The 26,450-nt window shown below is 37.3% G+C and overlaps 1 protein-coding gene across 3 annotated transcripts in view; it reads right to left on the reverse strand.

Moving 5' to 3' along the window:
- Positions 1–26,450, reverse strand: part of LOC124612286 (serine/threonine-protein kinase N) — a 311,276-nt gene that overhangs the window by 18,756 nt on the left and 266,070 nt on the right. For 2 of the 3 annotated variants that reach the window (XM_047140393.1, XM_047140392.1), the window contains exons 12-17: positions 24,384–24,503; positions 18,548–18,706; positions 15,408–15,587; positions 11,773–11,924; positions 11,440–11,659; positions 3,775–3,882 (exon numbers count right to left, since the gene is read on the reverse strand). In XM_047140393.1, the coding sequence (XP_046996349.1) occupies positions 3,775–3,882; positions 11,440–11,659; positions 11,773–11,924; positions 15,408–15,587; positions 18,548–18,706; positions 24,384–24,503 (939 nt within the window). The remainder of the gene's footprint in view (positions 1–3,774; positions 3,883–11,439; positions 11,660–11,772; positions 11,925–15,407; positions 15,588–18,547; positions 18,707–24,383; positions 24,504–26,450) is intronic. The other variant, XM_047140394.1, reaches the window with a different exon arrangement.

The following is a 26,450-nucleotide window of genomic DNA, read 5'->3' on the forward strand; positions in this document are numbered from 1 at the left end:
ATCTATGTTGATAACAGGGAAAAATCGTCGGGATTCCCAGAATGTATGAACATAATTAAGTCTGTGTGGAACCATCAGCACTTGAGACCTTCTTACATCCGACAATATTATTATTCACTTTTGAATACATCGTGGGAGCAGACAGTGATCAATGTTATTACTAATACTTACTATTAAAATCAGTCTTGATCACAAATTTATTTATTCTGGTAACTTTCATACACTGGTTCCTGTTTGTTACCAGTAATATTTTAAAATTGTCCTTGCAATGCCTCATTTACTCTTAAGCTGTCTGTAATTCAATTACTTTCTGCTAAATAAATTTGTGATCAAGACTGATTTTAATAGTAACTCTTAATATTATTATTATTATTATTATTATTACTACTATTAATGATTTGACAAACTGAGCAATTACAAGACTGTTTACATAAGTAGTTCATAATATAGAGGGAAACATTCCACGCGGGAAAAATATATTTAAAACAAATATATAAGTAGTTCATAAGATTGACTTGAATATATTAAGCGCAAGTATTGATGAACAGGTAACATTGTTTCAATGAACAATAATGTCACTGTTGAGAAACGCAAAGTATTTCGTTCATATTTTCACTCAGATATATTTCAGTTCCCTTGCTCAGTTCTACATATATTCTTTACATGAATGCCTGGTTTGGCTGCTTCAGGTATACTTCGCTAGGGAGTGCAGTTCTTGTAGAGACAAGCTCCTATTAAAATTCATTCTCATTGCTGTCATATTTGCTAGAACACAAGTTTTCACTTTTGCAATCAAGATCATTTCAATATCTGCCAGTTTTGTTGCTGCCTGATCATTCTGAAATGGTGGCAGACAATTGTGATGTCTACAATATCAATAGCATATTTTCATTTATGTGGCTATGATACTAGAATTCGTTTCTACATAAGTTAATCTATGCAGGAAGTAAATGTTCATGGCAATATAAACGAAGAATTTACTGACAATTTGTCAAACACTTCCATATGGTTTCTACTACAAGGTGAAGAGGGCGCTTGTTAACTTAGGAAACCACTCATGCTATTTCATCTCAATAAGATGAATCACGTACAAGAATGAAAAAACACATTATTTTTGTTGTCGCACAGATCAGTAGATCAGTAAATCAAAAATAGTTTGAAACAGTTTGGAATCCATGAAAATAGCAAGACAAACTGCTCACAATGTCTGCCTGAAATGTTAAATTAAAATGAAAGTAAAATATTCCTTACTAGGTGCACAGCATATCCATTAGAATAGCGAAACTTTGATGACTAACAATATTGCTAGGTGCAGGTGAGCACTAGTGCCCAGCCAGCTGACAAAGCAGTACTGGCAACATAAAAAGGGCAAATTGGCAACATCTCAAGCACTTCCCCCCTCTGTCCGCACAGAACACTTCACCCATCTGCCTTTCCGTGTGCACCCCACTATAGTACATCATTCTTCTGTGCATGTCAGTGCCTGCTTTGTGTGTGTGCAAGTACAGGTCACTATGTGTTTTCTTCTGTTACACACTGTGGCCCAGGGTCCATCAGCTTGTCTCTTGACCGTGTCATCAAGGAATGGTAGTCGTCTTTCTTCTTCCTCAGTCTTCTTAGTCAATTTGACTTTGGGATGAATGGAGTCCAGATGTGCGAGGGAGTCATGTAGTTTATCCCTTCCATGGCGCCAGATGATGAATGTGTCATCTACATAATGGAAAAAGCACACGAGCTTCCATTTGGATAACTTCTGAGCTTTTCCCTAGAAGTGCTCCATCTATAAATTCACAATCTCAGGCAAGAAGAGGTTGCCCACTGCGACTTCCACTTTTTGTTCACAATGTTGTCCATTACATAAAAAATGTGTAGAGTTCAGGACCTACCTGAAAAAGATGTTCTTCCTGACAAATTTTTGGCCAATAAGTGAATGTTGTCAAAACTCATCAGAATATCTGGGTCCTTCGGCCTGAAATTGTTGAGACATTTAAAAAATCCACATAACTGCGAACATGATGGGGGCATTTCCCCACATAAGATGCTAGTATGTCTTTCAGAAACTTTGCTTGCAAACGTGTAGAAGACCTGATGATGTTGACAACTGAGTATGGCAGAACCCCATCTCTGTGGACCTTGGGGACTCCATGAAGTCCTGGCAGTACAGGTCCTTGTTGTGACAAATTCTTGATGTCTCCCTCTGGTCAATCCGAGCCCTTGAGAAGAACCCTAGTTTTGTTTCCCACTTTCTTAGTGGAGGTCAGCATTGATCTCCCTGTATGAGTCATCACCTAGCAGGCTCTGCATCTTCTCAATGTAGTCCTTGCAGGAGAGAACAACAGTGGCGTTGTCTTTTTCAGCAGGTAATATGACAATCTCAGGGCACACTCTCAGGTCACGAATGGCCGCCCTCTCTCTGCTGGTAATGTTTGACTTGGTAGGCCTAGTTATCATCAGAGCGTAACACAATTCACAATGTACCTGCTTCAGGCTTTAGTCGTGCTGCAACTTGCTCAACTGTTTTGATGACGTCCACTACCCATGTGAACTTAGGGATGGGAGCAAAGTTGAGTCTCCTATCCAGAACTGAAGTTGCATGGTCACTCAACTGCATCTCAGCCAGAATGATGACAGACATGCAGAGGGCTTCCAGTGACGGTTTATCAACAAGATGTAAAAATCTCTATGTTTGATGTCCTGTAGCCCTCCTACATGTGGATCAGTGCAACCCAGGTAACACCATCAATTCAGTCCCAGCTCCAGGAATTAAAGTGAGCATAAGTTTAAATAGTTCCTGGGAGTTAGCCTCACAGCTCCAGCAGATAAATTGTATCTTCTCATGTACTAAGGCATGGCTGGCCCGCTTCTCGATTCTCCTGGCTACTGCTGAATCGAGGTGATGGGTGAACTTTGGCACAACATCTCTTCTGAAATATAAGAGAACTTGGCAAACAGCATCTCCGGTGGAGCAGCTTGCCAAATTTAGTGATGCTGCGATACATTTCCTCCTTGTAAAGGTATGTGATGTGATTCCTCAGATTCACGGTGTATCTGTCGACTGAACAGTCCACAATGCACAAACTTCCTAATACTGCGACGCTGTCATTAGAGGCGTTGAAGTATGCACCGGGGGACAATGTCACCATCCAGGGCGGCAGCTATAGTCTCAGCAAAGTTTGGTAATCTGTGCTGCATCTAATGAAGCAGGCACTGATCAAACACAACATTTCGACTGCCCGCTCCATCACAACTGAGGCACCCTCCAAGGTGTCACCAGCCATATATGCCGATGTGATCACCTCCTCCGCCACCAACACGTGCACCCTCGGGTGCAACTGCTTATCAGACAGCCGGCAGGAAAAGGGAACATAAATCTGCTGTCTGCATGCAGGTAGTCAATTTGTCAATGCATCTGACGGTGGAGACATGTCCGACTGCTGAAACACTGTGCTCGTTGGACATTACGAACCAGTAGCACACTTTGAACTCTTCGATTAACAAATATGTCTGTACAAATGAAGAATCGTAACCAGAAATTGTTATGCTGTAATATGTTTTCGGAAGATTTTTAGAAGAGTCCATGTGATGCCACTAAAGCTGAATCTGCATGAGATGACAATATGCCTGCTAAAGAGACCCAAAGAACTATCATTTGATACTGCAAACTATGGCTACAACAGAAACAGATAATAAATGCACTCATCACACTAATCAACTCTTTACATTATGATTAGAGAATAAGAATGAAGGAAAAAGGAAATCAGAAAATAATCTTACACGTCTCATGATGGCAATTGCTTCCAACGATAGGAACCTGGGATATCTCACTTCATCATTCACAATTGAATCAAAAACTTCTTCTTCATCATCTCCTGGGAATGGAGACTGTAAGACAAAACAATATAAAAACACTGTGTCCTACTGTGGTCTTGTGTGCCACAGTCACATATAATATACACAACAGAAGGTAAAACACATGGTACAATTTTTCAGACATATGAAATGTAAGAAAATTAAATGATTAGAATATTTTATTTACTTTGTTCAAACATGGCAGAGACATGAGTAATATATAAAGAAACAAATAAATTATTTGATACTGAAAAATACATTGCAGATTTCTTAGTGTTTCTCAAACTTTAATTTAAATAAAATGTTAGGCAAGAAAATACAGCTAAATTTTGTAAATAAGTTACAACACAAGAATGCAGTGTAGTAGATAGCAATCTGACATGCAATGTCCATTTTTCTGTTACATTTCATGCAATTTTTTCATTCTTTCATCCCGTTAAGATGTGTGAACTTCTGTTACAGAAATCATCTGATGTCTCCACTACCGCATAAGGCCTCTGTGGTGTCGGCTGTATGTAAAGCATTATTAATGAACTTGTGAAAACATTGCAGCAAAAAGATTGAAAAATAGGGGAACATTTGTCAATGGACTTTTTGAGAGAGAGAGAGAGAGAGAGAGAGAGAGAGAGAGAGAGAGAGAGAGAGAGCACATGTTTCTCAAAGCCAATGGTCAACCACATCAAATGCTATTTGCAGGCATACTTGTTAAAGACTGTATTAGTTATTCCTGGCACTAAAATCCAACAAATGGCAAATTCCCAAAATAATTTCTTACCTCTGGCATTATGTACACAAAATGTGTGTATTTTTTTACATATGTGTAATCTAATAAATTGTAATATCTAAAACTTCCTGGAAGATTAAAAGTGTGTGCTGGACCAGGACTGGAACCTTTGGCTTTGCGTGCAAATGCTGTACTGAGTCACCCAAGCAAGATTCACAACCTGTTTCTGCTTTACTTCCACCAGTAATTCACCATGTGGCCACAAATAAGGACACGGAAAAATGTGATGAAGCTGTAAAAGATCTTGGACCATCTCTGTCAAGTAACAACAAATCAGGCATCGAATCATTCCCTACACTAAAAGCCTACAAATGATATCTATCAGAAATCAAAATAAAAGATTTTTCAAAAGAACTAGAAAAACAAAGGTGGGATGAAGTGTATAAGGAAACCAATGTGAATATGAAATTCTCTAAATTCTCCACATTGTTTAAATTGAACTTTGAAAAGGCATTTCCAAAAGTGTGCATGTCTGTATCAACGTCTCACAAAAACAGATGGACAACAGAACGTATTAAGAAGTCCTCCCAAACACTTAAACACCTCAGTTCCATGAAAAAGATTCGCAATGATCCAGAATTCTTAAATTTCTATCATAGATACAAAACGATCTATAGGAAGGTGCTGATTGCTGCAAAAAAGTTATTTAATGGCAAAATAATATATAATGCAGAGAATAAAAGCAAATCAGTCTGGGATGTTATAAAAAAGGAAACGGGGAGAGAAACAAACGCAGAATAACATACTGCTAAGCGAGCGGAATAAGGTAATAAATGATCCACAACACTTATCAAACTATGTAAAAGATCATTTTTCAAGTATTGCAGAGAAATTACATCAAAAATTCCCACAAACAAACATAACACCTGTAAATACTGTTGCACTAAATACAATGATGTTGCTTTCAACCACTGAGAATGAAGTCAATGAAAATGTTCAAAAACTAAAAAATAAAAAGTCACTAGGCTTAGATGAAGTACCAATGTGTGTACTGAAACAATGCATAGGGATTATACAAGGCCACTTAACAATTATAATAAATGAATCCTTCACTTCAGGGACATTTCCAGTGCAGTTAAAACAGGCAAGAGTTGTACCTTTGCTTAAGAAAGGTAATGGAGAAGACACAGAAAATTACTGGCCCATTTCCCTGCTGTCATCATTCTCAAAAATAATAAAAGCAATTTTGAAAGACAGATTAATGAATTACCTGAATAAATACAATCTTTTAAGTGAATCACAGTTTGGTTTCTGAATTGGCCAAAATACAGAGTCAGCCATTGTAGAATTCACAAAAGTTGTACTTGATGCTCTTGATAAAGATGAGTGTGTCACAGGCATATTTTTGGATCTTTCTATGGCGTTTGATACTGTCGACAACAAGATTCTATTAAATAAATTAGAAGCATTAGGAATAAGAAGGGTAGCTAATGACAGGTTTCCATCATACCTAACAGATAGGGTACAAAGAGTAGAGATAACATATACTTCATATACATCCAAACATTTAGTAAAACATTTATCAGAACCAAAATACATTAATATAGGGGTTCCGCAAGGTAGCATATTAGGACCAATAATGTTCCTGACATACATCTATGACTTTCCCAGTAGTGTTACTCATGGTGAAAAAATTCTCTTCGCTGATGACAACAACATTATAGTCACTGAGAAAACAAGAGAACTCCTTGCCGAGAAAGCAAATGAAATTCTCAAGGAAGTTTATGATTGGTCAATAAGCAATAAAGTGACATTTAACATAAAAAAAACTAATGCCAAGAATTTCAGTTTGAAGAGGAAAAATGACAATGTTGAATTAAACGTAGATGGCACCTCTATAGACTGTGTAACAAATGCAAAATTTCTAGGAATGAATATTGATTCTCAGTTGAAGTGGTGTGATCACACAAAGGTACTTGCAAACAGAATATCATCAGCATGTTATGCCCTTAGAATCCTATCAGTGTGTAACGTGCAGTGACTTTTTGTTACATATTATTCATATGTACACCCAATTCTTAGCTATGGGCACTCTTTTTTTGGGGAACAAATGCACAAAATATGAACACAATTTTCAAACTCCAGAAAAGAGCCATAAAAATAATAACCAAAAATACTAGTCGATCTCATTGTAAAGATTTGTTCAAAACACTGGGGATTTTAACTGCTCCTTGTGAATACATTTACCAGTCAGTTGTACACATCAAAAATTACACTGGTAATTACTGCACAAACAGCTCTGACTATGACCGTGCAACAAGAGATAGACTCAACTTACATTTACCAAGAAAAAATACACATAAAACTCGAAACAGCATTTTCTACCAAGGAATAAACCTCTACAGTAAATTACCAAAACAGATTACAGAAATTGCAAAAATACACTTATTTAAAAAGGCAGCTAAAAAGTACCTGATATGCAATGCATTTTATACATTGAACGATTACTTAGCTAAAACAGAGTGGGGGTTTGATAAAAAAATATTATACAAATAATAATAATAATAATAATAATAATAATAATAATAATAATGATGATTATAAAATAACCAACTTTCCATATAACACCTTCACTTTATGTTTTTTCTCTTCTTTTTTCCTTTCTAGAAATGCTTACCCCCAAGCTATGCATAGCACTATACTAACACCTCTTCCTCTTTCTGAGCTCAACATCTCACTCATTATGGAGGGATGCTGACTCAGTTTTTCAGTATAGCAAATAGGAAGTTGTGGTACAGAAAATGGCCCAGAGATCACCAGTTTGTGTGTGTGTGTGTGTGTGTGTGTGTGTGTGTGTGTGTGTGTGTGAAACAATGTGTGTATAGTGTGTGCATTACATTAATTAATAAGCTATTTGTAAAAAAAAGTATTTTATACCAGGAGTAAATCTAATGATTGTCTCTAACTAGAAGTCTGTAAATATATGTGTATACGAATTAGTGATATGAATATAATAGAGGGAAACATTCCACATGGGAGAAATATATCTAAAAACAAAGATGATGTGACTTACCAAACGAAAGTGCTGGCATGTTGATAGACACACAAACAAACACACAAAATTCAAGCTTTTGCAACCAACGGTTACTTCATCAGGAAAGAGGGAAGGAGAGGGAAAGACGAAAGGATGTGGGTTTTAAGGGAGAGGGTAAGGAGTCATTCCAATCCCGGGAGCGGAAAGACTTACCTTACGGGGAAAAAAGGACAGGTATACACTCGCACGCACACACACACACACACACACACACGCACACACACACACACACACACACACACACACACACACACACACACACATCCATCCGCACATACACAGACACAAGCAGACATTTGTAAAGGCAAAGAGTTTTCATTGCCTTTACAAATGTCTGCTTGTATCTTTGTATGTGCGGATGGATATGTGTGTGTGCAAGTGTATACCTGTCCTTTTTCCCCCCTAAGGTAAGTCTTTCCGCTCCCGGGATTGGAATGACTCCTTACCCTCTCCCTTAAAACCCACATCCTTTCGTCTTTCCCTCTTTCCTGATGAAGCAACCGTTGGTTGCGAAAGCTTGTATTTTGTGTGTATGTTTGTGTGTCTATCGACATGCCAGCGCTTTCGTTTGGTGAGTCACATCATCTTTGTTTTTAGATATATGTATACGAGTTAGCTTATTTTAAATTGACCTAAATTTGTAAATACTTTGGGGACCTGTCCTATATCTTTGTAAAAAGAGATTTACAGATGAATAAAGCTGCTGCTGCTGCTGCTGCTGCTGCTACTACTACTACTACTACAGTTTGGAAGGTAGGAGAGAAGTACTGGCAAAAGTAAAGGTGAGAGGGTGGATCATGAGTACTGCTTGGACAGCTTAACTGGTAGACCACTTGGGCTCAAAGGTGAAGTTTCAGGTTCAAATCTCTGCCCGGCACACATTTTTAATCTGCCTGGAAGTTTAAAAGCAGCATACACTCCATTTCAGAGTGAAAATTCATACTTGAATTGTAATATCTGTTCTTTGATGATACAGAATATACATAATAATATCGCATGTGATCACTAAATTGGAACTACATAACAGATTAAAACTGAGTTTTGGTCAACAATTTGAATACAGATCTCCAACTAAAACTGGCTGACAGGCCGGATGTTCACCTCAAAGTCTAGCCACTTAATATTAGTGCCTGAGGCAAAATAACTTTTGTCTCCAAGATTGTAACTAAACAGTTCATTAACTGTACCATAATCATCATCACACCACCACCACCACCACTATCACCACCATCAGTTTTCCACTCCAGTTGTCTGGGAATAATTTACAAGCACTCTCCACTTCACATCTGTTCATGTGTCATTCTTCTCTCAGGACTGTATCCCAGACATATTTAAAGACAAAGAGTTTGGGCAGAGATGTCCTGACATGGTATTAGAAGGTGGAAAGTGTACCATGAGGCTGAAATGAAAATGAAAATAAAAATTTATGTCTTCTTGTGTCTGTATATGTGTGGATGGATATGTGTGTGTGTGTGTGTGTGTGTGTGTGTGTGTGTGTGTGTGTGTGTGTGTGCGCGCGCGCGCGAGTGTATACCCGTCCCTTTTTCCCCCTAAGGTAAGTCTTTCCGCTCCCGGGATTGGAATGACTCCTTACCCTCTCCCTTAAAACCCACATCCTTTCGTCTTTCCCTCTCCTTCCCCCTTTCCTGATGAGGCAACAGTTTGTTGCGAAAGCTTGAATTTTGTGTGTATGTTTGTGTGTCTTTCGACCTGCCAGCGCTTTCGTTTGGTAAGTCACAACATCTTTGTTTTTTGATATATATATATATGTGGTAAGTTACAGCATCTTTGTTTTTTATATACATTTTTCCGACGTGGAATGTTTCCCTCTATTACAAAGATGCTGTGACTTACCAAACGAGAAAGTGCTGGTAGATAGACACAATAAAAAACACACATACAAATTTCAATCTTTCGCAACCCAAGGTTGCTTCATCAGGAAAGAGGGAAGGAGAGAGAAAGCCGAAAGGATGTGGGTTTTAAGGGAGAGGGTAAGGAGTCATTCCAATCCCGGAAGCGGAAAGACTTACCTTAGGGGGGAAAAAGGACAGGTATACACTCGCGTGCACACACACACATATTCATCCGCACATATACAGACACAGACGGACATATGTAAATTCAAAGAGGTTGGGCAGAGATGTCAGTCGAGGCAGAAGTACAGAGGCAAAGATGTTGTTGAATGACAGATGATGTACGAGGGGCGGCAACTTGAAATTAGCGGAGGTTGAGGCCTGGTGGCTAACGAGAAGAGAGAATATATTAAAGGGCAAGTTCCCATCTCCGGAGTTCTGATAGGTTGGTGTCAGTGGGAAGTGTCCAGATAACCCGGATGGTGTAACACTGTGCCAAGATGTGCTGTCCGTGCACCAGGGCATGTTTGGCCGCAGGGTGATCCTCATTACCAACAAACACTGTCTGCTTGTGTCCGTTCATGCAAATGGACAGTTTGTTGCTGGTGTTTCCCACATAGAAGGCTTCACAGTGTAGGCATGTCAGTTGGTACATCACTTGGGTGCTTTCACACGTGGCTCTTCCTCTAATCATGTACACCTTCCGGGTTACAGGACTGAAATAGGCGGTGGTGGGACGATGCATGGGACAGGTTTTACACCGGGGGCGGTTACAAGGGTAGGATCCAGAGGGTAGGGAAGATGGTTTGGGGATTTCATAGGGATGAACCAAGAGGTAACAAAGGTTTGGTGGACGGCGGAAAGACACTCTTGGTGGAGTGGGGAGGATTTCAGGTAGGATGGATCTCATTTCAGGGCAGTATTTGAGGAAGTCGTATCCCTGCTGGAGAGCCACATTCAGAGTATGATCCAGTCCCAGAAAGTATCCTGTCACAAGTGGGGCACTTTTGGGGTTCTTCTGTGGGAGGTTCTGGGTTTGAGGGGATGAGGAAGTGGCTATGGTTATTTGCTTCTGTACCAGGTCAGGAGGGTAGTTGCAGGATGCGAAAGCTGTCTTCAGGTTAATGGTGTAATGGTTCAGGGATTCAGGATTGGAGCAGATTCGTTTGCCACAGGTATACACTTTCATGTATCCCTACAGCTTAGGCCTTCGTGGCAAACGAATCTGCTGCAGCACAGTAACAAGCACTTTTGTCAGTTGACTGCTCTACAGAAGTATTTCTGGTGAACTATAATTGTAAATAAACTATGAAGCACAACATCTCTCACATAATGTCTGTCACAGGAGTTCAATGAACGTCTCCATGACACTTCCACACTTCACAAATAAACCTGCAATCAAACACACTGCTCTTCTTTGGACTGTGTCTGTTTTCTCTATCAATCCTTTCTTGTATGGGTCCTACACTAAGGAGCAAAATTTAAGTATTGGTCAAAAGAGGGTTTTGTAAGGTACCTGCTTCATAAGTGGCCAAGATTCTTTTGGAGATTCACACAGTCTGCTATCTGCCTTTCTTGCAATTAAGTTTTCTGGTTTAAATAGCTCAGCACAGCTTTTCCCAGATATGCAAAGGTTGTGACTGCTTTCAGCGACTCTTCAGAAATGTGTAAATAAACCATAATGGCTCCTATGAACTACTTATGCACAATGCATTACATTTGTTTACATTACGGGTCAATGGGGGTAAATCCCTGCAATGTGTTAAAAATTAATAACTTACACTTTATTCTCATCTTTAAATGGCCAGAAGTGTCATTTAAACAAAAGTGTATACAACTTATATAATTTCTCCTGTTGGAAACATGCTTATAACTGTGTCATTGTAACTTCAACAATAATACTGTGCTGTCAAACATACCTCACCAACAAGCATTTCAAAAATTAATACTCCAAGTCCCCACCAGTCCACAGCACGAGTGTAAGATGTCTCCGTTAATACTTCAGGTGCAAGAAATTCGGGGGTACCACAAAATGTTCCAGTCCGATCTCCATATGCCATACCTTCCTTACATAATCCAAAATCAGCAATTTTTACATAACCTTCTGTATCCAGCAATAAATTATCCAGTTTCAGGTCTCTGAAACATAAGCAAAGTTAGACACTGATATAGTCTTGAAATGCAAACTGCAGCATAATTCAGTAATAATGTTTCCCAGAATTATACTCTTTACTAATTGCTGCCAAACATACCTATATATTATTTTGCTTTCATGAAGATACTGTAGGCCAAGAACAACGCAAGCTGCATAAAACACTGCTCGAGGCTCAGTGAAAACATCCGCATGTATATGCATCATTAAGTCTCCACCAGCGGCATACTCCATTACAAAGCACACATGAGCCTTTAACAAGAACAGATATTTAGTTCAGTAACATACTTACTCGGAAACACTGTAAGTGATATGAATATGAAACAATCACGAGAATATAAATTGATGAAGATGATTCCACAGCAATCAATGGCATGCCAAGACGTGAGAGGCAGACGCGAGGAAGTGAAACACAAAGCATAAGATACTGGAAGATTCACTGACATTTTTAACTAACATGAGTTGTGCTGTTGCAATGCTTCCACACTTATTACAACCCATACATTTACAATATTGAAATTCACTATAGTTACAACAGCTGTAACAAAATGTTACTATGAATAAAAGAAACACATAGACACTGTAAACTACTACAAATGTGACAGAAGACCTTGAGGCACTTAACAATGTCATACCCATATTTAAAACTCCCTATAATGCAGTAAAAATTTGAGCAGATTAACACACAGTGTCTACAGAAGAAAGAGTATTAAGTATGTAAATATTGGTAAATTAAGATCAGCAGGGAAAGAACATACTCCTTTATAGGAGCAAGCCAATATAAAAAAAACCCAAAAGGGTAAAAAGAGTGGAGTTTGATGGACACATCAGTATACCATTTCAGCTTTGTCACTGATGGTTATGCAGGTGAAAAGTGGAAATAGGGTGTGAGGGGTGTGGTGGGAAGGGACTTGTTCAGGTTTTCTTTCACTCACTCTATGACTTTCTCTAAGCTTAAAGAAGGCTTTCGTACATCACTGAAACTGATGTCACATGTGTCTCTGGTACGGCAAGAAATTCATCAAAATGACATTCAGAAGCTGTTTGTTTCCCTGACAAAAAAATACAAGAGGTATTTTGTGATGCCTCCTACTGCTGCCTATTCGCACTTCCACAAACAGCAAAAGTGTAATGTCCTTTCTATAAGCCCAGCCAGTATTCTTCACCTTGTTGAATATGTGGAAGTGAGCGACACAACACTATCTGTCCTTGCAGTCAATATTACATAGAAAACCTACAGGTTGACAACTCAGCTACAGGGATGACCAACAAATATTACCTTGTTACATATCTACAAGGGCTATTCAAAAAGTATCCAATTTTATTTTTTATTATAGAAACCAAGAATAGCTTCAGGGCACATGCATTCTATATGTCTGTAGGTATATGCCTGATTTTTTCATGACTACGTAAACAACCCATCACTGGCTAGCCGTTGGTGAGTGAACACTTGTAAGTGGTAGTTGTCAGACTTTGACTTGTTGGCAAAATGGCAGAAAAAGTGAAATAATGTTATTGCATTAAATTTTATTTTAATCTTGGCAGTTCTCAATTTGAAACAATTCACATGATTCGACAAGTGTTTGGGGATGGAGCAACTGGTACCACACAGATAAAGAAGAGGTACAACTGTTTCAAAGATGGCCACTCATCAGTGAAGAGGGAAACATGTTCAGGTAGGACCACAATATCTGAAAATGAGGTTGTTGTTGTTGTTGTTGTTGAACAAATAAGGGATCTGGTGATGCAGGATAGACAAATCACAGTCTGAGAACTCACACACAAGGTTAAATTTAGTATCTGACCTATTCATTCCATTTTAACGGAATGTATGGACTTCAGGAGAATCTCAGCAAAATAGTAGCAAAGCAGCTAACAACTGAGCAAAAGCAACTTTGTTCAGAGATTGCAAAGGCCATGTTGGATACTGTCAAAAGTAATCCCAACTTCCTTTACAGTGATCACTGGTGATGAGTGCCTGTTTTATGAGTACAGCTCACAAAGAATCATCACAATAGAAGCATCCATCATCCTTGAGCCCCCAAAAAGGGAGGCATGTCCGCAGCAAAGTGAAAGTCACGCTGATGATCTTTTTTGCCTCAAATGGCATAGTCCACCACGAGTGCGCCCCAGAAAGTACTAATGTCAAAAGGAGTACTACCAAGGGGTTCTGGATCACCTTTGTGAAGCCACGAGATATAAATGGCCAGACTTATGGGCAGCAGGCAGTTGGCACCTTCACCAAAAGTATCATTCTCAATTAATTCAGAGTTTTTTTGGCCAAACACAATACGGCTGTGGTTTGTTGGCCTCCCTATTCCCCCTTACCTAGCACTGAGTGAGTTCTGGCTTTTCCCTAAACTAAAAAGATTCTGAAACGGACCAGATTTCAGAATAGGGAAGACATTATGCAGACTTAGAAGAAGCAGCTCCACACCATAACAAAAGAGGCTTTCCGCCGATTCTTCCAGCAACGGCAGTAATGTTAAGATAAGTATGAAGAAGCTGAAAGGAACTACTTTGAAAGTGACTAGTGTCAAATAATTCTCTATGAATAAATATTTATTCTATATATATTTTTGGACAGCCCTTGAATGTATTTTATCTACAGCAAATAACACGTTTTATTTACAGAAAAGCTTTTGTGACTTCTTGGTATAAGTTTATAATACAGTCATCATCATTTTTGCGTAACATTTGAATTAATAATTTCTCTTCTACACGTTTGCAACATAATCTGGAAAACTGACATACTGCATCTCATTTGTGTCAGCGCAGTACCGAACTTTTGTCTGGCTGTGATTTTCTGCCACCATTTCTGTGCTGTCAAATGTACATACTCACATACTGCAAACATACTGATTAGCAATAATCTGAGTGCTACACATCAAATACAATTCTACTGAAATGTGTCTAGCCCTGTGCCTGTAAACAACTGGTGGCAATTATATTAATGCTGCAAAATTACCTGTACTTGCACAAACAGGCAATTTTGTGACACTGTACCATAAAACAAGTGTTATGCCACACTCTCTGAAAGAAACACACCTGTTATCCCAAATCCACACATAAAGACAACTAAATGACTTCAGTTTTGAGCTAATTGTTTGAGGAAACTATTGGGGTGTTACAGTTACAGCGAATGCTACCATGGTAATTGCATTTTGAATGAGTGAATGGAAGAAATTACAACACTGGGAAAGAAACAGAATTATGGCAGCGTAATATAAACAAAATTAAAACAACGGAATTCAGATTAGCATAATTTTGGTCACTTATCTACTGACTGCAGTAAAGGTTTATTGTTGGAGTATCCTAATTAATTTATTACATTTGCTTTGATGGGTACTATGAGAGAGCAATTCAAATATAGTTCTTTGCTTCTATATCCAGTACCCATTTAAGTAACACTATAATCCTCCATTCTAACAACAGAATATGATAAATGAATTAATTAAATGATCAAAAAGAATGGGACTCAAAACAAGATAGAATGATTTTAAAAAATTCTGAATAAAAATGTTGTTAAATTTGCTGAACAAGTTGAAGAATGTACGTTTTTTCATATTTTTGAGAAAAGGAAAAAAAGAACTATGTACACCCCATCCTCCAAACATGAAATAATATCAATAATTACTAACATTTATGCAAAACTTTCAGTTGTCTCTCAAGCCCCATCTTCCCCGTGAAATATTTTTTAGTTCAATGACTGATTATTTGAATTTCAATACTTACTTCTGTTTGAAAGCAAGCAAAAAGGTTCACCAAAAAGGGATGTCGTATTGTGTTTGCTACTTCAAAGATTCTTTTTTCTGAAAGAAGAGATTCTACTTCATCTCTGGCAATGATGTCACCTTTTTTCAAAGCTTTGATTGCAAAATATTCTCCTGTGTTACGATACTGTGCCAGGATAACCTGAAAAAAAATAGAAAAAAATTGAAAACAAACTGTAGAGAGTGACAAATTATGAACAATAAAGGACAGTTCTATTTCAATGAACTGTGAAAGCAATGTACCATACATAATAGCAATTAAGAACCACCCTCCTACAAGGTACATGACATACTTACATCTACATCAATTCTCTACAAACCACTGTGAAGAGCATACTAGTTATTTGGGCTTCTTCCTCTGTCTAATTTTATGATTGTGAGCAATATGAAGGGGAACAATAGGTAGGGGTTGTAGTATATTCCTAGATTTATTATGTTGTGACCTTCTTTGCAGACATTCAATATTCCCTGTTAGTCCTATCAGGTACGGGTACCACACACTTTAGCAATATTCTACAATAGGTCACGTAATCAATCTACTTTGCTGACTGATTGCATTACGCTAGATATTCTGCCAATAAATTGGTCTACCACCTGCCGTACTTATGACTGACCATATATTTCATATCTCTACAAACTTTTACACCCTGATATTTGTATGAGCTGACCAATTGCAATTATCCCTCATTGACTTTGTAGTCATAGGACACTAAATATTTCCCATTTTGTAGAGAGCAAAATTTTATATTTCTGAACATTTAAAACAAGTTGTCGATCTTTACATTTCTTTAAAATACTATCAACATCCTACTGAATATTTTTTACCTTTTCCAGACAGCAGTTCATTATAGATAAATGCATCATCGACAATAAGTCTGAGGTTATTATTAATATCGTCTGTAAGATCATTTATGTACATCATGAAAAGTGTGTCCCAACATACTTCTCTAGAGCACACCTCAACTTACTTCTACATCTGTTGACGACTTTCCAGCATCCTCCCAACCAAGAAATTCTGAATCCAGTCACAAATTTCACTTTATACTTCATATGCTCATACTTTCAATAGTAAGTGGAGCTGTAGTACAATGACAAATGCCTTTTGGAAGTAAAGAAATACTGCATCTGCTCAACGGCCCTGATCCATAGTTTTCAGGAAGTCATGAGAGGAAAACATGAGTTGGGTTTTGTAGGACTGATGTTTTCAGAATTCAAGCTGGTTGGCATGGAGGAGGTCATTCTGTTTGAAATACTCCACCAAATTTGAGTTCATAATACATTCTAAGATTCTACAACAAATAGACGTCAAGGATATCAGACGGTAGTTGTGTAGATTGCTCCTGCCACCCTTCTTGCAGACTTGTGTGACTTACGCTTTCTTAAAACATGGGCCACAGCTTTTTATCATGGTTAAAAAAGGAACTAACTCTGCTGTAAATCTGGCAGGGATTCCACCTGGCTCTGGAGCTTTGTTCAATTTTAATGACTTCTGTTGTTTGTCAACTCTACTGACACTAATATCAACTTCATTCATTTTGCAATGGTGTGAGAATTTAATTGGTAGAATATTCCTGGATTTTCCCCTCGTAAAAGAAACATTTGAAAACAGAATTCAGCATTTCTTCTTTTGCTTCGTTGCCCTCAGTTTCAGTTCCTGACTCATCCACAACTATTTGGACACTGACTATGGTGTCACTAATAGTTTTCATGCATGACTAGAATTTCTTTGGGTTTTCTCAAAATAACTATCAAATGCAAGGTCAGTTATGGTTTTAAACTTGTGCCACATCTTTTCTACATACTCCTGCCCAAAGGTTAATGTTTCAAGTTCATAATTCAGATATGGCCTTACTGCCTCTTTATCTAATTTGTTGACCACGCAAATCTTTCTACTTGGTTTAGTTGCCATTTTTACTTTAGTTACCAAGGTTGCTATAACTGTCTCATGGTCACCAAGACCAGTTTGAATGTAGACATAAAAAAAAGGTTCAAATGGCTCTGAGCACTACAAGACTTAACATCTTAGGTCATCAGTCCCCTAGAACGTAGAACTACTTAAACCTAACTAACTTAAGGACATCACACACATCCATGCCCGAGGCAGGATTTGAACCTGCGACTGTAGCAGCCCCGTGGTTCCGGACTGCAGCACCTAGAACTGCACGGCCACTGCGACCAGTTGTGACATCATCACAAAGGTTCGGGCTATTTGCTGTCTTTAGACCCAACACATTTCCGTTATGGGTGGGCTAGCGAACAATCTGTTCTACAGCTACATGATTATTCTGCAATTCACAATTAAGTGCCCAGCAGAGGTTCTAGGTAGTTTTAAAAGAATGAATTTAGTAATATTTTAATTCTTGTCACACTTACAAAACTGTAATTATCCTAACTGATAGTTGGATGACTGAAATCTCCACACAAGTATACAATGAAACTATTCAGTTTAGCTTCATTTCTGGAAGAAAGCCATAGTCCTTCATTAAAAATAAACAAAACATACACAAAATTTTCAGGAAAAAGACCTAACTGATTTCAATCTTTGAAAAACCACAGGATATACAACACATATTCCACTTATTAGTTGTCACCTCACAATCCATAACACGCTCTTTGTTTTCATGTGCCTATTTTTAATTATTTTGTGTTTTGAGAAATGTAAACACTATTTTGCTAGCAAACAACTGTGAAGACTACAACCAAACAATAAAGGCAGTAGTTGGGCATATTATCACAAACCACCACAAATCTAAGACAGTGGTCAGAATTTCTACCAACAAGCATTTAATTTAAATAAGTTACCAAAACTTAAAATTGAAGATGGCTTCTCTGTATGAAAGTGGATTTAGTCAAAATTTTACAAATCCGCAATACTAATTTTAAAAACAGTTTGCATTTACAGATAATTTTGACAAGCTCTGATTTTCATTAAACTCAAATGTTCATGTCTTCAGTGTTTACATGTTATTTATTGACTAATCGTTAATGTACTGACATATTCTATAACAAATACAGCTAAAAATCGCCTAAAAGTTGTAACAATACCAATGAAAATACCATATACACCCTGCATTAAATTGTGAACTGAAATAAAAACGGTACCTTCCCAAAGTGGCCGCGTCCAAGTACACTAAGGAGGCGGAAATTTTCTATAGACATTCCAGTGAACTGTGAATGACGACGGGATTCATAGGCGCTGTCTCTGTACTCTAATGTTCGTGCCATTGGTCTTCTCACAACATCTGGTTGCTCGTAGGGTACCTGTGAATGGTATCAGTTACACAATTCACATACTTGCAAACTATATATTGGAAGAACTAAACTTCTGGTGTCTATAACAATTCAGCTGAAATTATGTGAATTTTTTTTGATCTTAATATGATTCACTATTAGTAGTTACAGTACACTGGACAGAAATATGAGCGAGTGGAGTGGATGTAAACAGGGACAGATGGGACTGACAAATTGCAGATCTGAAGGTACAAGAATCTTGCGGAATTTTGAAAAAAGAAACAAAAAAATGAAATTTCAATGACACATTTGGAGCTGAAAGAGCCTGATGTTGCTGTTTTTAATACAATGCTGCCATAAATACATCTGCAAATGTCACTGAATGTTTAGAGGACATTAAGTGAGATTTAATGTGTTACTTATGGCTACATGTACTACATCATTCAGATGTTCACAATCGTTTCTTATTTATTTAAATCTGTATCTATGAAAGACAGTAGCTTTGTTCTTCCATTTTCAAAGTCATTTTCAAAGTCACTGTGTGCCAATACAGAAGCCTTTTAACATAAAACTGGAACTTCCAGATTCTTATTTTTTAAATTACTATTTATGAAAGAGCGCATAAAGTTACACTTAAAGAATCTTTGAAATGAAATTACAACTGATTAAAGATAGAAAAAATTCTACAGCAACTGACAGCTGGCTGACACATAAAAACAAATGCCAGTTAATCTACCAAGCAAAATAAGGAAAGATGTTGGAAAACTGAGGAGTTAATGGCCAATTAGTAACAATGTCATTAGAGGTACAGCATGTGTCCAGACTGCACAAGGGAATGGAAGGAAATCAACCATGTCCTTTCCAATATCAGTCATACGTCTTAAGCAGTTTAAGGAATCCATGACAAACTAACTGACAATCACATGGTGATCTGAACATCACTCTTCTTAAATGCAAGTCCAGTGCCTGTATCTCTACAGCACCTAATTTGTTCAAGGAGTGGGCATTTGACAACAAATTCGATCAAGAATGAACGTAGGACAAAATGGGAATTCAACTAACAATGAAAGAAACAAACAATCTTTGGCAGGTTGGGGTTGGGGGAGAGGGTAATAGTGGGGGGGGGGGGGGGCAAAGGAAAACCAGAGGGTAATAGTGGGGGGGGGAGGGGGCAAAGGAAAACAAGGATGAGAGAGAGGGCAGTTTTGTCATTGTTCTCTCTTCATTCAGATCTTGATAACTTTGCTGCTTAATAATTAAAATTTCAGTTGCCTCTGGTCTTTTCTCCCTTCCACTAGCCAAAAATAATCCCTAGTTCGTAAGTAAATGTTCCTACTAGATTTTTTTGCTGTGTATTTCACCTTCATTGCTTTAAAATATATGTACAGACATTTAAAACATCTTTGGATGAATTTATTTTTAAAGACAATGGTATCAAATGAAAATTCAACCGAAAAAACTGATAAATTATGTGATAGAATTGTTCGTCAATTCTTGCCTTCAGAAGGAAAAAATGTGCAGTGCTGCCAATAGACACAGATAAAAGTGATACACTCTCTAGCTTTCAAAACTAACAGTTCCTTCCTTGGGGATGAGAAAGGGATCAGTTGTGGAAGTATAAAAGATAGAGCAAGTCAATCAGTCTCAGGATGAGAGGGACCTACATGTAGTAAGGACAACAGTAGCCAAATATTTACAGTATTTACCCGAGCATGAGACGACCCTGAATATAAAACAACTCTCCTTCTTTCTTTCTTTTTTTTAAAAATTATCTAACAAAACTATGAACTTTTATTGACATAAAGTATCTGCCTGAAAAGTTAACATTACACTTGTTTTAAACTTATGCCATTTATTCACTGTCTACATTTTGATAATATAAGGAGAAAGAAAATAAACAAAAAGCATTGTTTACATTAATTTTTATCTTCACTGCCTTTTTTTTTATTCAGCCCATCGTCTGTGGTATCACTATTTTTAATCTTCATCATCATCCAATCAGGACAGCTGTGAATATTATATCTTTGGTTTCATAAATATTTATCTATTTATTCTGAATATATTTCGATTTCTGATGTTGTGGTTACAAGGAGACCTGAAAATACAATTGTTTTCTTTCCTCAACACATAAAAAATTTCACTTCTATATTGACCTGATTATCTTACCAATGTCTCTTGCTTTCAAACTTCTGCCCGCTATCTCACTGGCTGTGTAGAACCAGCAGCTGACATACCCTATATTGTTCCCATCTTACCTCACAGTGATTGTCGACAACTTTGCTGCATGAAATACAGAAGTATGCCACTGGCCTCAAACTAGACTTCTAGCATCTCCTGCAGAAATGTATTCTATTGTTTAGTATTTGTCCAATTTTAACACCAGTTAGATTCCGAGTACGTATGGATTCTGGGAAACTCCAGTTTAAACATGGTAGAAGCCAAAGTATGCAGTATACATTCCCATGATTGGTAGCATGACAAAATTTGCTGCTTGTTCACCACTCCCCTCCCCACAATCATCAGAGATCTCAGCCAAGCTGAGCAAGAGGGAGGCACGGACAGTAATATCTTCTAGGTGCAGGTCACATGTAAAAACAGCAACTAAAACATAAATAAAAGATCGCAATCATGATTCAGTCCAATTCTTGAACTTTTGCTCGTCCCACGATCTAGTGACATCTGTTGGTACTACCTCCACAACAGGTCTTTCCACTGTAATTTATTCTTGCAATAACAATTGCAGAGTAATTTATTTTATTTTTTATACATTTAATTTTGGATTAATTTTGTTTCTCTTTTCATCTTAATTGTCACCACCTTGTTCTAAAAGCTGGTGATGTTTCTCTGCAGTACTTTAATACCTGTGCTAATCTGCTGAACAGCAACCCAATTTTTCATTTACAACCCACTTAGTAAATCATTACTGTTTCTCATAAACAAATAAAATACTGAGTTGGGTTTGGAGTCAAGCCATGGTGTTTGAGGGGCAATACTTTCACCTTTGAATTTTACCTGTACTTAAAAAGCAGCATAAATGTATGTATATGGTATCCATAGATATGAGAGAACTTTTATTACAAATCTGTTCAAATGCAACAAAAGTTTTTAAGTTGATGGAATTTAATGCTACAGTATTTCCTCTAATGGTTCACAAAATTGTCAATTTTTAACCAGAGCATTATACTGTCGTAGTGCCTAGTTCACAGTTTCTCGTGTATCCCTTGCACTAGCACCTCATGTCAAATATCACACAATTCAGTAAGGTCAATACCATATCGAGCGCTGCAACATATAGGGAAATCTCAAGCCTATTTAAATGAAAGCATTGTTTGCTCAATCCTACTCTTCCAAATTCTTCAAAATAAATTTATTCAAAACCTCAACAGCCCAAGTTACATCTCTAAATATAAGATGACCCCTACATTAATCCATTAAACAATGTAAAAACACTGACCTCGGCAGCAATCGTTTAATGCGCGAATATGATATGACCTAATAGTTTTCAAACGACTTATTTGGGAAAAAAGACCGTCTTATAATCAGGTACATACAGTAGGGCAATGGCCACTTTTATTTGGGTCTATCAGCAGTACTACGTCTACATACAGGCCAGAAACTATATATCTTTTTCAAGATATTTAGTCTTCTTCTGATCATACTGCAGCTTACTATTACTGTGAAATAACTTATAAATGATACCTGTATAAAATACTTATAAATGATACCTGTATACAACATAAATTCTGTCCATATTTCCCCTTTCAAGCCCTTCTTAACGGTTCAAAAATTTCATTGTATGGTTTGCCTCCTTTGTCATTCTTTTCATCAGTATGTTAAAGCAATTAGTAGACCACTGAGCAATTTCCAGTTATTAAATATATAACAGTAGTATGGAACACAGAATCATTTTGATGTATGGAAGAGAGGAGAGGAGAGGAGAGGAGAGGAGAGGAAAGAAATCCAATAATAAAATCTAAATCTTTACTCATTGTTTCATATTATTACGATAGATGTTTCTATAAAAACAACTATTTGTTTTTTTTCTTTTCCATTATTACATTAATACTTCTATATCAATTGGAACAAAAAGAATGATGCATAGAGCAGCAACAAGTAAAATTTTTAAAGTGTACTTCTTTTAACAAAAACTAACTTTCTAAGTATACAAAATGATATGATACAGCTGGCATCTTGTCACAGTCATACACTAAAAATAATTATTTATTTTCTAACCATTTTCATGGGCATCCTTTAAATATGCATGCTGTTTTAGTTACGGTTGTATACACTAAACACTAAAACAGATACTAAAAATCAAAACACATGTTAGTGGTTTATCACAATGCAGAGATTTTAGAAGGCAATCCAACAAAAGCACACTAGCTATAAAAATCTCTAACTGAAACTGACAGTCAACTGAATGTGCATGAAGATATTTATTGTCATGAATTATTCTATATAGTTGGGGCTATAGCATTCTTGAAAATAAGAAAATTTAATTATGGAGAATACATCCACTAGCTCAAATAGCAGGTTTTCTTGGTGTAGTAAATTGTTTTATGATAGAAAACAATTCGTTCACATTAATTACAAAACACAGCATTACTAAAACACACTTTGTTAATTCTGTGGAACAGGTAAAAAACCACAAAAATTAAAACCATAAAAACTAGAAAATAAGAATCATGAAAAAATACAACACTGATCAATATATAGGCCTAGTTGTGTGTTTGTGAATGCTGCTGTATTTGTTCTCATACACTTGGCAGCTTAGGCACATCAAAAAGCATGAAGTTTAATGTTTTCATTGGTGGGTATTTCTTACCACCACCATGAAAACAATTATGTTCTGATGTTATTATTGTTGTATCCCCAATTGAAACTTGATGAAGACATAATGCATCAAAAATGTCACAGTGTTAAACTTTTTCTTTGTACAGTGGTACATTTTCGTTCCCTTTATATAATCCAAGAATTCCAAGTTTACAGTAAACAGAATACCTGAACACAGGTAACTACTTTTGTCACTACATTTTGTTTTTGAAGATGTTCCCAGATATATTTAATAATATACTCAAAGTAATGATATATGTATATACATAGAGTATTAAGTTCATACCCAAAGTGTTTCTAATATAGGCACACTATATATTAACACTTTTTTCAAAATTTCAATGACAGCAGAATGTCAAGGCATTTCTAGCCTCAGGTAACCTGAACAAATAAGCAAACACACACAGATACGTACATACACAGATATTACCATGCATACGGAGACAGTATGATAACAACATTAAATAGTTTAGCATTATATCAATAACTGAAAGGGACAAATCAATTAAATTTTTTTTTTAATGTGGTTACTTTTGTTAAGAAATGTGAAAGCCAGTAGCAGATATCTTACCTTTTTACAAAGAATAAATAGCACATTATAAAATTTTGTTAGGAACTGTTTAAAAATTACACACAAAGATTGGGTTATATTTACATGCACAAGCCAAAGCTGCCATGTTCTTAGCCAAAGAGGTTTTGTAAAAATGTTATATCTGTAAATATTTACACACCAAATCACCTAGGTAGAACAGAAGAGCAATTGCTGCAGCTCTTGAATGAGCTACAGGTGACAGCCCCATGCAGGAATGACACATTTGTTAATAAGGGGAAAATAACATGAACCATCAATGAGGGAAGAGGTAGGACCGTGTACCTCATCGTCTGGAAACTGGATGACTGGTTGGGGCGAGGGAGAGCGCTGAGGCTCTGCCACACTTGCAGAGCTTAAGTCCCGTTCCTCCGCGTGCAGGAAGTCAAACTCTCGCAATGCACTCTGTAACATGATGGGGCTCTACTTTTGGGGTGCTAAGAGGTGCAAAAAATTTCCAAGGGATTTGTGCCGCAGTGCTTTAAATTCTGAAAGCTAAATTTTCAAGCGCTACATTAAGTGTGCTGAGTATTATTGGATTATCAGAACTTTTCATCTAGCATATATGTAGAAGCAATATAAAACTTGAGCAGCAGTATTATTAATTTTCTGCAGAACATTCAAAAACTTTATACAGAAATCAAAACTTAAAAGAGCGCACCCCAAAACAATGTGTTTAATTTAAGTAGCTTTATGACTACAATATGATTAAAACATACAACAATACTTCAAATATTTAACATTATGGAAGGTAAAGTAAGTAGGCATGCATGGAATAGACAAAACTTTAAAAAGTCACAAAGGAAGCTACTGTTTAACACACTATGAAAAATGAAGTGTTCAATGTAGTCTACATAAAAATATGTCAACAGTTTAATTCCATATCATCACTTCACAAAGTGACTAGAATGATTTCCATGAAAAACTGCTCAAAAGAAGCTTTTGCACCACACTGATGACTTACACAGTTTGTAATGCTCAATTCTCAATTACTTTTTTCCTGTTCTCCACTTCCCATGATATGAACATTTATTTCCTCTTTAAGTAGCCAACTTTACCTTGGTCTGCCATTCATTGGAAGCATTTTTAAAATAATTTTCTCTAGGCATTCAACCCATCTCTTACAATATTCTTACCAGGTTACTGCACAGAGTTCTGTCTAATCTAAACAAGTATGATTCAGTCTTTCTTACTCCATACTTTTAACATCTCTACACTTCCTGTTTAAAACCTAAGAGTTACTTTGATTCAGCAATGTAGCAATAGGAACCATTTTACTAACATTTAATATATATTTTCAGGTTTCTTTTATTCTGATTTACTCATTCTTGTCTTTAAGTACTAACTTGAGTTTTATTCCATTACATCTTACAGTCATCGAGCAAAACTATTGGCACTTTGTAAATATATTGTAGCTGTCGGTCGGGCACACAGTTTCAATCTGCCAGGAAGTTTCATATCAGCGCACACTCCACTGCGGAGTGAAAAATCTCATTCTGGAAACATCCCCCAGACTGTGGCTAAGCCATGTCACCGCAGTATCCTTTCTTTCAGGAGTGCTAGTTCTGCAAGGTACGCAGGAGAGCTTCTGTAAAGTTTGGAAGGTAGGAGACGAGGTACTGGCAGAAGTAAAGCTGTGAGGACTGGGCGTGAGTCGTGCTTCGGTAGCTCAGATGGTAGAGCACTTGCCCGCGAAAGGCAAAGGTCCCGAGTTCGAGTCTCGGTCGGGCACACAGTTTTAATCTGCCAGGAAGATTCATATCAGCGCACACTCCGCTGCAGAGTGAAAATCTCATTCTATATGAAATTATTTATTTTCTTTTGTTTGCTGTTCTTTTATCCCCCGAAAATCAGTTAAGAGTGATAATCACAAACAAATAACTTCACCAACAGAAAATCAATCATTTATTACGTTACTTATATGGTATAATTTACGCAGTCTCATCAATGTATAAATTAAGTCGGGCTGGTCCAACACTGACACATTGGGCAAGGGTGTTCCTCCCCACATCTTATCACAGTCACAGATACGCACAGGTAGTGCAGCCTACCCATCAGAAAGCCCTCTAACACACATTCTGCACATGTCCAAGTTGCTTGGCCACACCTGCTCCCATATGATCATCCAGTGGAGTACAGTCATGTACACTACAGCCTGGCAGCTAGACAACCCACGAGTCAGCTGTCACCTACTACTGTTGACCTGTGCCTGTACCTGCCCAGCTGCCCCTCTGCAGGCACACAAGCTTGAACAGCCTGTATTAAGTAATGGGTTCTATCTCTTAACATATATCAAGTCCATTAGTTTCACCATCAACATTAATCACAAACATACTATTTTCATAAAAACTT

Source organism: Schistocerca americana, chromosome 4 (assembly GCF_021461395.2).
Source record: "Schistocerca americana isolate TAMUIC-IGC-003095 chromosome 4, iqSchAmer2.1, whole genome shotgun sequence".
Taxonomy (NCBI): domain Eukaryota; kingdom Metazoa; phylum Arthropoda; class Insecta; order Orthoptera; family Acrididae; genus Schistocerca; species Schistocerca americana.